The sequence below is a fragment of the Tenrec ecaudatus genome, chromosome 1 (genome assembly GCF_050624435.1).
Source record: "Tenrec ecaudatus isolate mTenEca1 chromosome 1, mTenEca1.hap1, whole genome shotgun sequence".
NCBI classification, from domain to species: Eukaryota; Metazoa; Chordata; class Mammalia; order Afrosoricida; family Tenrecidae; genus Tenrec; species Tenrec ecaudatus.
The window spans coordinates 52,359,765-52,379,452 of NC_134530.1; the positions used below are offsets into that span (position 1 = coordinate 52,359,765).

The 19,688-nt window shown below is 47.7% G+C and overlaps 1 protein-coding gene across 1 annotated transcript in view; it reads right to left on the bottom strand.

Annotated features, from left to right (window-relative positions):
* Positions 1–10,142: 10,142 nt before the first annotated feature.
* Positions 10,143–19,688, bottom strand: part of MECR (mitochondrial trans-2-enoyl-CoA reductase) — a 38,497-nt gene continuing 28,951 nt past the window's right edge. The window contains exons 8-10 of the mRNA XM_075553249.1: positions 18,402–18,462; positions 18,190–18,262; positions 10,143–16,997 (exon numbers count right to left, since the gene is read on the bottom strand). Of these exons, the coding sequence (XP_075409364.1) occupies positions 16,840–16,997; positions 18,190–18,262; positions 18,402–18,462 (292 nt within the window). The 3' untranslated portion in view covers positions 10,143–16,839. The remainder of the gene's footprint in view (positions 16,998–18,189; positions 18,263–18,401; positions 18,463–19,688) is intronic.

The window sequence follows — 19,688 nt, forward strand, 5'->3', positions numbered from 1 at the left end:
GAGCGCGCGTTCGCTTCCCGCCTGGCCAGCGTTGGGGGCGGGGCCTGCCGGGGACGCGCCGGCGGGGGCGTGGCCAGGTGACGGACAGGCGCCCCTGGCCGCGCAGGGCCCGTCGGCTCTCCCGCGCGTCCTCTCGCGAGCTCGCCGCGCCGGCCGCCGCTGTCTCCCGCCGCTCGCCAATCTTGCCCCTCCTCCCGGAAATGTCCGCGTTTCCACACCGGCGCGCCCCCGCGTCTAGTGATCGCCCCTTTACCCTTTGAGCTAGGAGTGGTTTCGCTCTCGGGGCAGGAGCTTTGGAATCACACGTGGCTCCCGAACGTTGTATTTCATAGCGACTAGAGCAGCTCCTTGGGTTTTCGAGACAGTCTTTATGGAAGCATACAACCTCAGCTGCCCCCTCGGAGTTTGAACCAACCAAATCCACCGACGGGAACGGTTAGCAGCCCGATGCACAGCCCACAACAACACCAAGTGTCTGTGGTCGCACGGAGTGGGGAGCGATGCGGTGAAGCAGTGGCTGAGCCCTCTGCTGCTAACGCAAAGGTTGGCGGTTCGAAACCACCGACCGCTTTGGCAGCCATGGAGCAGGTGTACGCTTGCCTTATAGCGTGGCTATGAGTGTTAATGGCAATAGACTTGAGGTTAATGGTTGTTTGTTTGTTGTTAGGGTTTCTGAACATTTGAAAGCCTGCGACTCCTTACACGACCTCTCTGAACTTAAGTTCTCTCTGTAAAAGGGACCTAGTAAATCCTACCTTACCTTGAGAATTAATTATATGCGAATAAATAGGTAAAGCATCTAGTACGTACTGTTCCTGGAAATGCTCAATAAATACCAACATATAAAGGTACTCAAATAGAAGCATCCTGGGAAGTGGAAAAGACTGGAACCTTGAGGTCAGCCTTGTCACGACACTGAAATACGTAACCATTCCAATTTCTTTCCTAATCTAAAACTAAGATAATTTGCCCTCATCTCAATGGACTCTCAGGATAACATGGGATTCTGTATGTAGAAGTGCATGGAACAGTGTCGGGGACCTGGTAGTAGGGGCTCAATCACCAATCTGAATAAATACTGGTTTTCTTGTTACCTTGTCATAACCTCCACCTAGACCATGTGACTGCGGTGAGGTGTCATGGAGTCCCATATGCAGTGAAAGACAGAGGATAGGCCTTTTCCCACGGAGGGACTGGGTGGGTTATCACCAATTGCAAAGCGCTTAACCCTTATGCCACCAGAGTGCCTTCCTAGAAACAAAAGGGGTTTTGTTTGCTTATTTCTATTTTAAAAATATATTTGAAAGGGTAATCCATTCACTCATTCAAAATTCAGACAGTTAAATGATTGAGGTGAGAAAGCAGTAAACAGCATCCTTCAGAGGTATTTAAGATATAAAGCAGACAGGAGTGTATTATAGATACAGTGCTGCCCGGAATCATGTTTGGAAAATCACTTCATAAGAGTACAAAAGGAGTGCGATCACGAGGTGTCAAAGGGATCAGGTATCAGAACAAAGAATTGGAGTGGAGACCCAAAGCCCATCTGTAGGCAATTGGACATCCCTTTATGGAAGGGTCTCAGGGAGGAGAAGAGCCAATAAGGGTGCAATGTACAACGATGAAACATACAACTTTCCTCTAGTTCCTAAATGCTCCCCCCACACACACACACACCTCCCAATTCTACCTTACAAATCTGGCTAGAGCAGAGTTGTACACTGGTACAGATTATAACTGGAAACACAGGGAATCCAGGGCGGATGATCCCTTCAGGACCAGTCGTAAGAATGGGGATACCGGGAGGATGGAGTGGAAAGGGGGAACCGATTACAAGGATCTACATATAACCTCCTCTCAGGGGGACGGACAACAGAAAAGTGGGCGAAGGGAGACATCGGACAGTGACAAAATAATTTATAAATTTTCAAGGGTTCATGGGGGAGAGGGGAGGGAGGGAAAAATGAGCTAATGTCAGGAGCTTAAGTGGAGAGCAAATGTTTTGAGGATAAGGGAAATGAATGTACAAATGTGCTTTACACAATTGATATATGTATGAATTATGATGAGTTGTATGAGCCCCTAATAAAATGATTTTTTTTAAAGAGTACAAAAGGCAGGGGACAAAAAAGTACAAAAGGCGCTTCGTCAGTACTCAATGGGTCTTCATAACATGTCATGTAATCTGTTTAACCACATCCCTAGTGAAGAATATTGGGATTCTACACTTTTATTATACCTCTGCAGTGAATAACCTTGAATATTCCTAAGTGTATAGAGAGGAATGGTTCCTAGACATAGGGTGCTTGGGTCAAAGGGTGTGGACATTTGTAGCTTTGAAATTGCACAACTTTCCTGTCATCGTCAACACTGTTATCAATCTTTTTAGATCTTTGCCAATCTGATAGGTGAAAAATGTTATCTTAGGGGTATATTGGCAATTATTTTGAGTGCTGTGAACCCTTATGAACCATTTAGATTTCCCTTTTTAGTGTGAATATTTATGCCCCTGGCCCATTTTTCTGTTTGGCTGTTGGATCTTTTTCTTTTCTTTAAATCATTTTATTGGTGGCTCATACAACTCTATCACAATCCATACATACATCCTTTGTGTCAAGCACATTTGACATTTGTTGCCCTCATTACTCTCAAAACATTTGTTTTCTACTTGAGCCCTTGGTATCAGCTCATTTTTCCCTCCCTTCCCGCTCCCCCATGAGATCGTTTTCTTACTGATTCACGGAAATTCATATTTAGGAACATTAGCTTTGCCAAATATATTGCAAATATCCTCGTCCCTCCCCCAAAATTTGTTCTTTTATTTTGCTAGAGTGCTTTTTGCAAACACATCTGAAATATAAAATTTTCTATCCTTTATACATTTTTAAAATCCTGGGTTTTGTGTTGGAGTTTGAAAAGCCTTCACTAAAGCGGATGGTGCCCGGCTATCCAAAGATAGAGCATCTAGGGTCTCAAAGGCTTGAAGGTAAACAACAGCCTATTTAACTCAGAAGCAACAAAGCCCACATGGAAGAAGCACACCAGCCTGTGCAATCACGAGGTGTTGAAGGATCAGGTATCAAAGAACAAAAAAATTATTGTGAATGAAGGGAAGGAAATACAGACTGGGAACTCAGACCTATCTGTAGGCAGCTGGACATCCCCTTACAGAAGGGTTGCGGGGAGGAGACGAGCCAGTCAGGGTGCAGTGTAGCAACAATGAAACTTTCCTCTAGTTCCTAAATGCTTCCTCCCCTCCACCCACATCATGATCCCAATTCTACCTTCTAAATCTGGCTAGACTAGAGGATATACACCTGTACAGATAGGAACTGGAAACACAGGGCATTCAGGACAGATGATTCCTCCAGGACCAGTGGTGAGAGTGGTGATACCGGGAGGGTGGAGGGAGGCTGGGGTGGAAAGGGGGAACCAATTACAAAGATCTACATATAATGTCCTCCCTTGGGGATGGACAATAGAAAAGTGGGTGAAGGGTCACGTCGGACAGTGACAGAATAATAATTTATAAATTATCAAGGGTTCATGATGGAGGGGAAGCGGGAAGGGAAAAATGAGGAGCTGATACCAAGGGCTCAAGCAGAAAGCAAATGTTTTGGGAATGATGATGGCAACAAATGTACAAATGTGTCTGACAGAATGGCTGTATGTATGGATTGTGATGAGTTGTAAGAGCCCCCAATAAAATGACTTAAAAAAATCCACATTTTACAAAAAGCCTTCACTATAGATTTAAAGAACAAAGCACGCCCATGCTTTAGTCTGTTATTTTATTTAATACAATATTATTAATGCTCATTTATAACCACTCTCTCGTTTTCTGAGTTGGTCCTCCCATAATACCATCAATTCACTGTCAAGCTTATTTATATGTTGTAACCTTTGAGCCATGTGGAATGTGGTAAGGTGTGAGAACCTAACATTCTTTTTTTTTTGTTGTTTTAATTTTAACAATTTATTGGGGCTCATACAATTCTTTTCACAGTTCATATATATACATCAATTGTATAAAGCACATCTGTACAGTCTTTGCCCTCATCATTTTTTTCTCTTTTCTTCTTTTACATTTTATTAGGGACTCATACAACTCTTACCACAATCCATACATATACATACATCAATTGTATAAAGCACATCCATACATTCCCTGCCCCAATCACTCTCAAGGCATTTGCTCTCCACTTAAGCCCCCCGCATCAGGTCCTCTTTTCTTTCCCCTCCTCCCTCCCCATTCCCCCCTCCCTCATATGCCCTTGGTAATTTATACATCGTTGTTTTGTCATATCTTGCCCTATCCGGAGTCTCCCCTCCCCCCCTCTCTGCTGTCCCTCTCCCAGGGAAGAGGTCACATGTGGATCCCTGCAATCAGTTCCCCCTTTCCAACCCACTCACCCTCCACTCTCCCAGCATCGTCCCTCACACCCTTGGTCCTGAAGGTATCATCCACCCTGGATTCCCTGTACCTCCAACCCTCATATGCACCAGTGTACAGCCTCTGTCCTACCCAGCCCTGCAAGGTAGAATTCGGATCATGGTAGTTGGGGGGAGGAAGCATCCAGGATCCGGGGGAAAGCTGTGTTCTTCATCGATACTACCTCACACCCTAATTAACCCATCTCCTCTCCTAAACCCCTCTATGAGGGGATCTCCATTGGTCGACACTTGGGCCTTGGGTCTCCACTCTGCACTTCCCCCTTCATTTAATATGATATATATACATACATATATACATATACACATATATACACATACATACACACACTTATATCCTTTTTTTTTTGCATGATGCCTTATACCTGGTCCCTTGGGCACCTCGTGATCGCACCGGCCGGTGTGCTTCTTCCATGTGGGCTTATTTGCCTCTGAGCTAGATGGCCGCTTGTTCACCCTCAAGCCTTTAAGACCCCAGACACTATCTCTTTTGATAGCCGGGCACCATCAGCTTTCTTCACCACATTTGCTTATGCACCCATTTGTCTTCAGCGATCCTATCATGGAGGTGTGCAGTCAATGATATGATTTTTTGTTCTTTGATGCCTGGTAACTGATCCCTTCGGGACCACTCGCTCACTCAGGCTGGTGTGTTCTTCCATGTGGACTTTGTTGCTTCTGAGCTAGATGGCCGCTTGTTTATCTTCAAGCCTTTAAGACCCCAGTCACTATCTCTTTTGATAGCCGGGCACCATCAGCTTTCTTCACCACATTTACTTGTTCACACACTTTGGCTCCAGCCGTTGTGTCGAGAGAGTGAGCATCATAGAGTTCCAATTTAATAAAAGAAGGTATTCATGCATTGAGGGAGTGTCCGAGTAGAGGCCCAAGGTCCCTCCGCCACCCCAATACTTGACCTATAAGTATAGACACATAGATCTATTTCCCCATCCTCCTATATATATTTGCATGTACATGTCTCTATCTAGACCTCCCTGAATGCCCCTTGACTCCTAGCTCTTTCCTCCATCTCCCCCGACTTTCCTCCTGCCCCACTACCATGCTTCATCGCCACCTGGGCTAGCGTATACCTCTTCTCTAAGCAACCTTACCCTTGATCATTTCCCACCAGGCCTGCCACTCCCACTTCTCTACCATTTGGGGTCCCATGTTTTTCCCTTGTCCCTGGGTTTGTTAACACCACTTCCTTACCCCCCCTACCCCCCCACCCCAAGTCCCCCCAAAACTGTCGGTCCCGTTGTTTTTCCTCCAGATAGTTCATCCAGCCTGTCCTATTCAGACAGACCTGTGGAGTCACTAACATGCACGAAAACTAGACAGAGGAAAACAAAACAACAGTATACAACCAGACAACAAAACAACAAAAACAAACCACTGACAAAGAACAGAATAAAACAGTTCACAAGAGAAAAGCTTGTAGGTAGTTCAGGGATCGTTTGCTGGCCCTTAGGAGCGTTTTCCAGTCCAGTCTGTTGGGGCACCACGCCCTGGCCCCGAAGTCCACTTTCAGCATTCCCTGGGGACCTTGCCACTCCATTCCCTTGCTGTTCCGCTGCACTCCCCCAGTGATTTGCCTCGGTGTGGTGGGATCAGGTCAGGTGCAATTCCCACACTGTGTCTCCGGTGCTGTCCCCTGTATCGCCCTTAGTCACTGAGGGGCATCATGTCTCATAGTGGGGCCAGCCATGTTGTTCTCTCTGTGGACTGGCTGCTCTACTCAGGAACATCATCATCACGGCCTGGTGGGCCAGGCTGTGCTCCACTCTCTCCTCCTGCCCCTTCATCTGCTCCCGTGTGCTTTGATCAAATATGTCCATCTCCCAGAGCTGCAGAGTCAATGTCGTCCTTTGGAAAAAATTCTTTTCGGGGGAGGGGCAGGAATCCACTTAATTTATGGTGCTGGGGCCAGCCTCCCAGACCTCTCCACCGGTTCCCTCCTCCACACCGGGATATTGCGTTCACACCTTGCGACACTGGGTTGAAGTCTGGTCCCACTTTCCCTGTGGAGATATAAACAATACCCTCCCCTTGGGTGGATTAATGCCCTATGACCCCACTACCCTTTTCTTCCTTGTATTCATCCTTTTGTTTTCCTTTCCCCACCTCCTCCACCATTGTCTACCATGTACATCCCTGGTTTTGGTCTGGTCTCTTCCATACTACCCTGTCTTCACCCCTAAAATGTTTGTATACAGTAGCTTTTTTCCCTGTGCCACTTTTGCTTTTTAAAAAAATAATTTTTTTTAAATTCTTACCTCAGTGGACTCATGTTGTACTTGTCCTTTTGTGCCTGACTTACTTCGCTTAGCATGATTTCCTCCAGTTCTTCCCATGCCGCTATGTGCCTCATACGTTCATCACTGCTCTTTAGTGATGCGTAGTATTCCATTGTATGTATATACCACAGTTTTTAATCCAATCGTCAGTTGATGGAAATTTGGGTTGCTTCCAACTCCTTGCAATTGTGAACTGTGCCGCAATGAACATTGGAGCACAGATGTCTGGTCTTGGTTTGTTTCTTGCCTCTTCTGGGTATATGCCCAGTAGGGGGATTGCTGGGTCATATGGTAACTCTATTTCCGTCTGTTTTAGGTATCGCCAGATTGATTTCCATAGTGGCTGTACATACTTACAGTCCCACCAGCAGTGGATGAGAGTTCCTGTCTCCCCACAGCCCCTCCAACACTTGTTGCTTTCTGATTTTTTGAATTGGGCTACCTTTGAGGGTGTCAGGTGGTACCTCATTGTTGTTTTAATTTGCATTTCTCTTATGGCTAAAGATCGGGAACATTTTCTCATATATTTGTTGGCCATTCGGATTTCTGCCCCTGTGAAACTTCTGTTTAAGTCCTTTGCCCACCTTTCAAGTGGGCTATTGGTTTTTTTCTTTTTGGAAGCTAGCAGAGTACTGTAGATTTTAGTAATAAGGCCTTTGTCTGATGTGTCATTGCTAAAGATGTTTTCCCAGTCTGTGGACTCTCTTATTACTCTCTTGGTGAATTCTTTAGATGTACACAAGTGTTTTATCTTCAGTATATCCCATTTGTCGATTTGTGCCTCCTCTGTGTTTGTGTCCTTCCCTATTTCTGATAGCCTGTGTATTCCCTGCGCCAAAGTTCTCAAGTTGGTCCCAATTCCCTCATTGATGGCCCTAATAGTTTGGGGTTTAACTTCAAGGTCTGTGATCCACCTTGAGTTTATTCTTGTGCATGGAGTGAGATAAGGGTCTTGCTTCATTTTTCTGCATGTTGATATCCATTTTTTCCAGCACCACTTGTTAAAGAGGGCATCTGCTTCCCATTTGATCTTTTTGGGGCCCTTGTCAAAGATCAGCTGTGTGTATGCTGATGCTTTTATTTCTGGGTTTTCAGTTCTTTTCCATTGGTCTGAGTATCTGTCATTGTACCAATACCATGCAGTTTTGAGAACTGTGGCTGCATCGTATGTGCCAAAGTCAGGTAAAGCAAGCCCTCCCACGGTGTCCTTCTTCTTGAGGAGTTCTCTGCTAATTCTGGGCTTCTTCCCTCTCCATATGAAGTTGGTAATCAGTTTTTCCATTTCTTTGAAGAAAGATGATGGTAATTGTATCGGGATAGCATTAAACTTATATAGTGCCTTTGGCAGAACTGACATCTTAACTATATTAAGTCTCCCAATCCAAGAGCACGGAATATTCTTCCATTTGTTGAGGTCGCTCTTGGTTTCTTGTAATAGTGTTCTATAGTTTTCCCTATATAGATCTTTTGTTTTTTCAGTCAAGTGTATCCCTAGATATTTCAGTTTGTGTTTGGCTATTGTGAAGGGTACCACCTTTTTGATCTCTTCTTCTGTGGTCTTATCTGATGTGTATAACAGTCCGATGGACTTCTGTTTGTTGATCTTGTATCCTGCCACTCTGCCAAACTCCTCTATTGCTTCCAGTACTCCCCTTGTGGAACTTTTGGGATTTTCCATATATAAAATCATATCATCTGCAAATAACGATAGTTTCACCTCTTCCTTCCCCAGACGAATACCTTTGATGTCACTTCTTTGCCTTATGCTGTTAGCTAAAACCTCCAGCACGATATTAAATAGGAGTGGAGACAAGGGGCATCCTTGTCTGGTTCCCTTTTTCAGTGGGATTGTGTTAGTCTTTTCTCCATTGACTACCACTTTGGCTGTTGGTTTTTCATATATAGCTTGTATTGTCTTGAGGAACTTTCCTTCCATTCCGATCTTCGCTAGTGTCTTAAACAGGAATTGGTGTTGGATGTTGTCGAATGCTTTTTCTGCGTCTATTGATATTATCATGTGATTCTTATACTTTTTCATGTCAATGTGACGAATAATACTAATGGTCTTTCGTATGTTGAACCATCCCTGCATCCCTGGTATGAATCCCACTTGGTCATGGTGAATTATTTGTTTTATATACTTTTTTATTCTGTTGGCTAGTATTTTGTTAAGGATTTTTGCATCAATGTTCATTAGGGATATCGGTCTGTAGTTCTCGATTCTTGTGGGATCCTTGCCCGGTTTGGGTATCAGAGTTATACTAGCTTCATAGAAGGAGTTTGGGAGTTTGCCATCTTTTTCTATGTTCTGGAAAAGTTTGTGTAGGATTGGTATTAGTTCTTCCCTGAATGCTTGGTAGAATTCTCCAGTGTATCCATCTGGTCCAGGGGATTTTTTTGTTGGTAATCCCTTGATAACCTTTTCTATTTCTTCTATTGCGATGGGTCTGTTGAGATTTTTGATGTCCACCGAGGATAGTCTAGGGAGGGATTGTTTTTCCAGGAATTTGTCCATGTCTTCCAAATTGTTGAATTCATTGGAGTACAATCCTTCATAGTATTGTGTAACTATCCTTTTGATTTCATTAGGGTCTGTTGTAATGACCCCTCTTTCATCCCTTATTCTTGCTATTGAGATTTGTTCCCTCCTTTCTTTGGTTAGGTTTGCCAATGGTCTATCGATCCTGTTTATCTTTTCAAAGAACCAACTTTTAGCGATATTAATTTTTTCCAAAGTTTTTTTATTTTCCCTCTCCTGAATCTCAGCCCTGATTTTTATAATTTCTTTTCTTTTGCTATTAGTAGGGTTGTCCTGCTGACTCAGCTCTAGTTTTTGTAAATTTTGTGTCAGCGTATCCGTCATGAGTCTCTTTTCCTTTCTCAGGTGTGCTTGTATTGCTATGAACCTTCCTCTGATGACTGCCTTTGCTGTGTCCCATAAGTTTTGGTACGTCGTGTGCTCATTTTCGTTGGTTTCGAGAAATTTCCTGATTTCGTCTCGGATCTGCACCAGTATGCACTCCTTTTGCAGTAGAGAGTTATTCATCCTCCAATTATTTGCTCTTATTTTCTTTGTCTTCCTTTTGTTGATTTCCAGTCTTATGGCACAGTGGTCAGAGAGAGAGGTCTGTATTATTTCAATGTGCTTAAATTTATGTAGATTTGCCTTATGCCCCAGCATGTGGTCTATCTTCGAATATGTGCCATGAGGACTTGAAAAGAATGTGAAATTTTTTGTATTTGGGTGAAAAGCTCTGTAAATATCTATTAGGTCAAATTGTCTAATTGTGGAGTTTAGCTCTCTAGTCTCCTTGTTGAGTTTCTTTCCCTGTGATCTATCTTTCTCAGTGAGTGGTGCGTTGAAGTCACCCACTATAATTGTCGAGTCTGTGATTTCTTTCTTAATCTTTTGGAGTATTTGGTTCACGTATTGAGCTGGTCTCTCGTTCGGGGAATATATGTTTACAATGCTTAGTGGTTCATTGTCTATCATTCCCTTGAGCATTATATAGTGTCCCTCCTTATCTCTTTTTATGGTTTGCACTTTGAGGTCAATTTTATCCGAGATAAGGATTGCAACCCCTGCTTTTTTTGTGTTGCTGTTTGCTTGGTAGGTCCTTCTCCAGCCTTTGATTCTCAGCCTATTTTTGTCTGTAGCCTTGAGGTGTGTCTCCTGTAGGCAGCAAATTGATGGGTTGTGTTTTCTAAGCCATTCTGCAAGTCTCAGTCTTTTAATGCCTGAGTTCAGGCCATTGATATTCAGGGTTATTATCTCCATGTGCGGACTCTGTGATGCCATTTTATACTTTTTGTGTTGGGAGTTTTCCTACTTTCCTTTCTCATTAGTGTGTGTTTTGTGTGTGTATCATTCTTGACTTCTTTCCATCCTTAAGTCATTGCTATCTTGGGGTCTGTTTTCTCTTTGTTGTGCTCTGGGTGAAGTTGTTCTATGTGCTGGTGTCTTATTTGTGCTTGGTGAGTGTTGTTCTTCTGCCCATACTGAGTCGGCGAGGATCTTTTGTAATGCTGGGTTTGTTGTAACGTATTTTTTGAGTTTTTCCTTGTCTGGGAAGACTTTTACTTCTCCATCGATCTTGATCGATAATTTGGCTGAGTAGAGTATTCTTGGATTTGCATTGTTTTCTTTCAATTTTTGGAATATGTTACTCCACTCTCTCCTTTTTTTCATAGTTTCTGCTGATAGGTCTGAGCATATCCTTATGTGGGAACCTTTATATGTGATTGCTTGCTTTTCCCTAGCTGCTCTCATGATTTTCTCCTTTTCCTCAAAGTTTGAAAGTTTAACTATTATGTGCCTTGGTGATTTCTTCTTGGGGTCCCGTCGTGCTGGTGTTCTTTCAGCCTCCTGGATGGTTGCTTGGTTTTCATTCATTAGGCTGGGGAAGTTTTCCTCCAAGAATTCTCTCGCTATTGTTGCAGATGACTTCTTTGTTGTGTCTTCCTCCGGTAGGCCAATAATTCTAATGTTGTTCCGCTTCATAGCATCAGACATAGCTCTTAGGTTTTCTTCAGCTTCTCTGATGCTCTTATTAGATTTTTGTTCACGTTTATTAAAGTCTGCTTGGCTGTCCTCCACGCCACTGATGCGGTTCTCTGATTCCTCCAATCGATTCTCAAGGAACATGATTCTGCTATTGTGTTTCGTTACCTGCTCCTCAAGCTCCTGTATTTTCCTTTGGTATGTGTCTTTTATATCCTCTATCATTTCATCCTTTTTCTGTAGTGTTTCCCTCATATTCTGCATCGCTCCAAGCACCATTCTGAGAGCTTCTTTGTATGGCATCTCAATGTCTGCTTCTTCTATGTATGTTGTTATGTTCAGGACATCTTCTTCCTTTGCCTTTTGTTTCTCCTGTTTTTTCGTTGAGGTCATTGGGGGTGATGGCTGTTTGCGTTGAGTTGTTTTTGAGGGACCAGGTGCCATTTTCTAGTCTCTCTCTGGAAGACTTATAGGAATTCTTCTTCGATCTGCCTACAGCTGATTTTGCTATGGGATTAACCTACCACTTTATCTTCCTGTGGCTTCCCTATTAGGGGAGTGCCCCAGATGGCAGATCAACTGCCTACACCAGGGTTGCAGAGGCTGGGCTGAAGTTCCCGCTATTGGTTTGAATATTGATAAGTGTTGGCTGAGCTGCCTTATGTCCCCAGGTACACAGGCAGGAACTCCCTGGTGAGAAGTCTGAGGAGTATCCCCTGGAGAGCAAGCAGGCCTTACCCTAGCCTTGGGCTATCTATACAGGGTGGAGCTCACCTAGCTGGGTGTGACCCAGGCGCAAATGCCCTAGGGCAATGGGAGTGCCCCGTAAGTCCGCAATGGAGTGTGAGAGAGCAGGGCAGGAACAAGGGGGGTGAGAAAAATCAAAAAGTGAGACTAGACTGTGCAGGGGTACAGGGAAGTGAGGGAAGCAAAAGAAACTATGTAGCTGAGTCCCACTCCCTGCCTGTGGATCTACAAGGGCTTACTCCCTGCCCCAAGCCCCAGCGGTAGTTCGCAGCTGAGCCCCAAGAAGGGTCGCAAGAAAACTGCTGAGCCGCCCCCAGAGAGCAGAGAGGGGGGACAGAGAGCAGAGATGTTAACAGGCACCGCCGTGTAGCTGAAGCTTGATCCCTGCCTATGAAGCTGTGGGGGTTTGGGTTTATTCCCTGCTCAGATCACGCGGCGCGGCTGCGGCTGCGGCTGCGGCTGTGCCTTGAAAAAGCCCCTGCGCAGCCCTCCAAGGCTGTGTGGGAATATAAAGCAGAGACGCAAACAGAAGCAACAATGTAGATGAACCCCGATCCCTGCCGGTGGAGCTGCAAGAGTCCTGTTCCTGCCCTGAGGCAGATAGGGAAAAACTGTGGCTGTGCTGAGACCAAGCCCTGCTACAGGTTCCAAATGGTCCCGGCTTGGGCAGATCCGGCAACTGGACTAGGGTCGAGCCCCAGCCGGCTTCCACTGAGGTAAGCCAAAAGCCCCCAGCCCCTCAAAACCCCGTGGATCTGTGCCTACTTATCTTTATGATGCACCTCCTGCGATCCAGTGGCGTTGAATTTCACTCTGAGCAACTCTCCTGGGCTGGATTCTGCGGAGTCCCTCTGGTGTGTGTCACTCCGTCGCCATCTTCCCGGAAGTCCAACCGAACCTAACATTCTTAAGAATGAATATTAACCCGAGGAACACTGGTGGTGTAGTGGTTGGGCTGCGATAGGCAATGTCACCAGTTCGAAACCACCAGCAACTCAGGGAGAAAGATGGGGATTTTTCCTCCCACACAGAGCCTTGGGAACCCACATTGGCATTTCTACCCCATTCTGTAGGGTTGCTATGAGTGGGGACTGGCTCGGTAGCATTGTTTGTTTATTCACCTTGATTATCATATAGTCTGAATAACCCATTATACAGATGGGAAAGAGCCTGGTGGATGGGGAGAGCAGTGTGTCTGTGGTGTGTGGGGAACGTCTCTCTCTCAAACTTGCCTCTCCTCCCGAGTTCCCTACCTCAGGGAATGACACCACTATCCAGCAAGGTGCCAGAGCTGAGGCCTTCCTTCAGCCACCATTTGTTTTTCCTGATTTTCCCTTGAAAAGTGTAAGAACCTACTTACATCGTCCCCACTAACCAACCTAGTTTAGACCTCATGTTATTCATACATCAAGGCTTTTATGTATGTGGCTCCCTCTGCCTGGACTGTGGCTGGCTCCTTATTCAGCTGTCAGGCTCCCCCCACCCTATCTCAAATACTCCATGTTATTATGATGTGCCCTCCCCCCTTTATTCTTCCACAGCACTTATCAAAATCTGCAATCACCTTACGTATTCAATGGTTCACTGGACCAATAGGTAACATGATCAATGGGACAAAGGCTGAAGTTGTTGAGGTTATTGTCTTACTTGGATCCGTAATCGACCCTCAGAGAAGTAGCAGTCAAGAGAGCAGAACACAAAATAACAATTTATGAATGATGAAGGGTTCATGAGGTAGGGGGGAGTGGGAAACGCGCAGCTGATGTTAAGGGCTCAAGTGGAAGGCAAATGTTTTGAGAATGATGATGGCAACAAATGTACATATGCGCTTGACACAATGGATGGATAGTGATAAGAATTGTACGAGCCCCCAATAAAATGATTAAAAAAAAAGAGATCAGAAGATGTGTTGCATAAGGCAAATCTGCTACACAAGACTTCTTTCGGATATCAAAAAGCAAGGAAGTTACTTTGAGGATTAAGGTATGCCTAACCCCAAGCCATGGTGTTTTCAACTGTTTGATATGCACAAGTATTAATAAGAAAGACCAAAAACTAATCGATGCATTTGAATTGTGGTGCTAGAGAATAATGAACGTACCATGGATTGTTAAGGACAAATGGATCTGTCTTGGAAGAAGTACCACCAGTGTCTTACCTATTTTGGATGTGTTTGCAGGTAAGACGAGTCTGAGACAGACATGATGCTTGGTAAGGAGCAGCGGAAAAGAGGAAGGCCCTCAACAAATTAGCACAGCGCCTGCAATTGAGGATGGCTCAGGCCCAGGCCATGTTTCGTTCTGTGTAGGGGGTGTCTCTGGGTTGAACTGACTCGATGGCACCTACCACCACCACCACCTCTGTGCCCCTGGCCCAGGGCAGAGCTTGTCAGCTGCCAGAGGCTGAAGATGTGTGTGCATTCCAGCCTGCATCCGCCCACCAAAACGTGAGTCTCACTTCTGAAGGAACTCTGACTTGGGACAAGTTAGACATTTCTAACACATATGTCTGACTTCTCGTTGCTTCAGCTGGATGGTCCCTTGGTTGGGGATGCTCCTCTCCCTTCGCTGCTTAAGGTGACCATCTTTCAAAGACAGACTCAGTCATCCCCAGACTCTTGCCCTCAGTGGATGCAGACTCGCGGTGCCCCCTCGGGACGGAGTCAAAGTGTGTCCTTTGGGGTCTTCAGGGGCTGCATTTTCAGGAGATGGCCAGACCTTTGTTCTGAGGTGCTTCTGGTTGGATTAACACTTACCTTTTGGTTAATAGCTGAGCATCTTAACTGTGTGCTGCTCCAGGGCTCCTCTAGACCGCTATGGGCACAATAAAGAATGCCCTCCACGGTTCCCAGAAGCCCCTCTGAGAGCTTTTGGACCACGTTGTTCATAGTCACTTGCCTTGTCTATGCTGAGGGGTCTGTGCTCTTATCATGGCCACAGGCTCCGCACGCCCCTCCTTTCTGCCCTTGGGTTTGCTATCACCCTGTGACCTGTGGGCAGCTTCCTCCCCTCAGATTCTGTGACCTTGATCTTCTGTCTCACTAACTGGACAGAAGAGGGGGTGCTGCCCGAGGCCAGGGGCAGAAGGAGGTGGGGCACATCTGGCTGAAGTGAACCCTTCTCTCGAGGACTTGGAACGAACACATTCCTTCCAAAAGCAAGATTAGAGGCACCCCTCTTACGCTGCATAGTGGACCACGTGTATCCTCGGCCTTCGAAGCCAGTGTTTCAAGGCCATCCTGCTGTTAAAAATCCTCCAGTGCTTCAGGCTGAGTCCGTATCGAAGGCTCAGCTCTCTGACTTCGCCCCCCTTCCCAGCACCGCACCTGGCTTCACCCTCTCCTCATATCACAAGGCCTGCTCGAGGGTCTTGGAAGGCTCTCAGGCCTTCACACTCCTCTTCTGCTTTCAAGATTGGCTATGGTCACTTCCTCCGGGCAGCCTTCCTTGACCCCTGAGGCAGAGCTGCTCTGCCGTGGACTCAAGGGCACACTGTAATGGTCTGTCCCCTCACCAGGCCCGGCAGGGTTCTCAGTGGCATCCCAGCACCAGCTCCATGGCCCATCCGAGGAGGCTCCGGAGTTATGTGCGCAGAAGGCCAGGTGACAAGGGAGGACCCCAAAGTCTGTTCACTGCTTTGAGGACAGAGATCAATCAGCAAGCTGCAGGGGCAGTAAACTGTTTAATGGGGTTCTTCCTCTAACATGGGTCTACTAAGATGGTAAGGGAAGCTATGTGAGAAATTGTGACAGCATTCTCTGGTGTACTACCCTGCTGTGTATAACATGAGCCCTCAGAGAAGCAGCAGGAGGCATCTCATTACCAGCAAGAGCCAGGAGTGAACCACGTCCTCTGGACCTGAGATCCCTGCTCAGTGAGCCTCCTTGATCCAGGTGACAGCTACGCCATCAGAGGAGCAGCAGCAGAACCAGGAGCGAGAGCACGGAGCAGCGGGAAGGGCTTCCCAACCCCCAGAGCAAGTAAGCTGTGGCTGCCTGTGGCCACTTCCATCAGGGAGCTGGGGCTGCTGACTCAGAGCCTGAGCGGAACGCCTTTGGGTTAAGGCTTACAGCAGAGCAGCATGCGCCTTTGGGTGTTTACGGACAGACCTGCCACTGTGTAACACTTCCTCCTCGTGAACAACTACCGCGAGCATTTCTCATTAGCATCACTACTGGGTACCGTTCTTAGCACACGTGAAATGTGTCTGGGAGTTTCTGTGCAGCCCTGGGCTTGAAACATGTTTAGGGGCCAGTTTCTCAACAGCAATACTAGGATCCTGTAGCCTGCAGACTCTGTTGCAGGGGCTGTTGTGTACATGCCTGCATTCTGTCTGCTACAACAGAAAAACGCTCCAGACATGAAAAGACACCCCTGAGGGTAAGGCTCCCTCTGGCTGAGATCCCCTAGGATAAGGTTGCTCTGGCAGAAGAGCGGCCCTGCTTCCTCAGTGCCCTCACGCTGGCAGCCTGGTGCCGCCTCTCCTGCATACCACCTGGGAGGAGTCCAGCCCTCCTTTCCACAAGACTCTTCTCTGTGGGCAGAGAGCTTCCTCTTCCTGGCTTGTGCCCCAGCACTGCCCTTGCTTTCAGGTGGTCGGGATTCTGGGGGAACAGCAGCAGCAGAGGTGAGATAGGAATTCCTAGGGCTGAGAGGGCAGGGCCCAGTGACCCTCCTGGCTGGGCACGGCTGCCGTCTTAGGAAGTTCATGCTTTATTGGGCCCATGGGGGCAAGCCGGCTTTCGAGAAGCCCCCTGGTCTCCAGTCCTCTCACTGGGCAGCAGCAGTCTGGAAAGAAATAGCCTGGAGAAGGGATGTGAGCCCTCCCCTCCCGCTGTGGGTGTCACATGGTGAGGATCTGTTTTGAGGACACGAAGGGTCTCATGGAAGCTTCCAAGGCCTGTTGGTAGTCCTGCAGGGGGACCTCGGAGTAGGCCGGGGCGGCAAGCTGGCCTCGGTGGATGAAGTCACACAGGGTGAGGATCAGCTCCTTGAACTGCTCTGTGGAGGGAGGGAGGGAGGGGGAGGTCAGAGGGGGCCCAGAGATGGGGGCTCCAGTAAAGTCCTGGTCGTCCCAGGTACAGGGGGGTGTGGAGGCCACCTGGGTGGGGGCAGGGAGACACAGGGAACAGCCCCAGGAGCCATGCAGAGGCGGAGAGTACCCTTGAGAGTAGTGGCGGAGATGGCTTAAACCTAGAATTTGGGGTGTAGCTGGGAGCCCTGAACCACTGGAGGGGCAGCACAAGCAGGGGGTAAGTGTGCACACGGGCTGATGCGGAGCTAATGAACTCTGTCTAGGAAAGGCCCGGTGTCTCCCAGAAGCCACCCTTTCCTCCCCGGTCTGCCTCCTCCTGAGGACCAGGGTGGTGCAGGAAGATGAAGCGGGCAGTCCTGGGAGAAGGGCTGCGGACGGACGGACGCACGCACGCACACACACACATACACACACACGACTCAACATTCAAACCTAATCTTATCTATCACCTCCTGCTGAAAACCTCCTCCAGCAACTCCCCAATTGCTTTAAGAGGGAGTGTGAACTCCTTATCAAAGCCTCCAGGAGCTTGCTGCGACCCTGACTGGCATCGGGGTCCCTGCTCAGCCCAACACCCCCACTTTCAGAGCCCTGGCGAGACATGCCAGTTTCTTCTGCCTGAAGCACTCCATCCGGGTGACCACTCTTTCTCTTGGACAGCTTCCTGCGGTTCTTCAGTGTGTGGAGGGAGGACTGCGCACCGGCTCACATTCCAGAGCCAGAGGGACTGGCTGTTCACATCCTGGCGGCCCCAAGCCCTGGGCTAGCTACTAACCACTGGGACGGTTTCCTGCTCTGTCCAACGGAATTAATTATAGTCGAAATTCTTAAGACACTTCAACTGAGACAGACGTTCTGTAACTTGCCCAAGGTGCCACAGCTGGGCTGGGCAGAGCCTCTGAACAGGGAAGGTGGGTGCAGGATTTGCACTCAGGCAGGTGGGCTCCTTCCTGTCTTACCCAGCAGCATCCCAGGTGGGAGTAACCCACTAAGTGGCACTAACCCACTTAAGGGAGAGCTGCTTGCTGAACCAGCTGGACGTCCTTTCCTCAGCCACCCTTTGGGACTGGGGCTCAGCGGGGGCTGGAAACTTCTGCAGCCTTCCTTAGGCACCTCACTCACCCCTGAGCTGTGGCACCGGAGCCAATATCCACTCACCTGCACTGTGGGCCTTCTTCCACTGGGACAGCCAAAAGCCCCGGAGTCTGAGATCCTTAAAAATGAGCAGGCTCTGTGGACAAGGAAGGGCACGCAGATAATGGTGAGGACACAGAGCCCAACTAGCCTCCGGGACAAGAACAGTGCCTGAGGTGGGACAGCTGGGGTGTCAGTGGGGAGGCCAGGCTGAGGTGCGGTCCCCATCAGCTTACCACAGAGGCTGTGACGGGCTGCTTGGCCATCCCCCCGTAGGTCACCATAGTTCCTCCAGGCCTGAAGGGTTCAGAGAAAACAAAGAGTGGGTGAAGGCTGACCCAGAACCCTTCTGGAACCCACCACAGTGCTTATGGGAAAACCTGGGTTTGCTAAACCTTGCTCTCAGAAACCCAAAGAAGGTTAAAACAAAACACAACAGACCCCAGACCTAATAAATCAGAACGCAAGAACCTATATTTATTACAGACAAAAACCAACACAAAAAATAAGAATCCCCTCTGCCCCCCGCCCAGATGAGTTGGTGTGGGGCCCATTGGTCTAACTAACCCAGCCAGGCTTTGATGAAAGCCTGGACATGAAGGGGTTGTGCTGAGAAAATATAAGACCTGTGCTCAGTCCTGGCCCTACTCCCACTTAGAGGTCTGTGACGTCGGACAATGTATGAGACATGCCCGGGGTGTGTGTCTTCCTCTGTCCCTGCTTATTCTAAGTACGGGCAGTACTGAGTACACTATAGAGATAAAGGAGAATGTGCTGGAGACCTTTCATTGACAGAGCTGCCTTGTCAGTTCCTGGTATCTGCCGCTCACAGCCCCACCTCCGCAGTCCACCCAGCTTTGATAAGCGCCTAAGGCAGGACTCTGCATACTGAACTAGGCAACCCGCCCCTCTGGCTGGCTCTTGCAAGATTTTGTCTGGAACAACACAGAGAGGCTTTGCAGAAAGGGAAGCATCTGCCGTGTGCACCAGGCCCAAACAAAACAGAAACCCAAACTTACTGCCATCAGGCTGGTTCTGTCTCACGGTAGCCCAAAGAGACAGAGCAGAACTGCCCCAGTGAATTTCCAAGACTGTTACTCTTCACAGTAGAGAGCCTCATCTTTCTCGTGAGAAGCAGCTGGTGGTTTCAAACTCCTGACCTCACAGGGTTAGCAGCCCAACACTAAACACTGTACCACTAGGGCTCCTGGTGAGCCATCTAGCTAAGTAAGGTAAGGCTATCTCTCTGTCCCTAAGGCTGGCAGGTAATTGTGATGCCAGCTCCTTTAGAAAGTAGCTCCTGGGGAAGCAACCCCTCTCCCCTCGGGTTTCCTGCTGCCCTTGGTCTCTTCAGCAAGGTCACCACCACCAGCTGCTGTCCAGCTGACCCTGCCTCAAGGCCACCCCATCCTTGGTAGCAGAGAGCTGTGCGCTACCAGGTTGTTAGTGGCTGGTTTCATGCAAGTAGATCGCCAGCCTTTCTACTGAGGTACATCTGCATGGACTCGGATCTCCAACCTCTG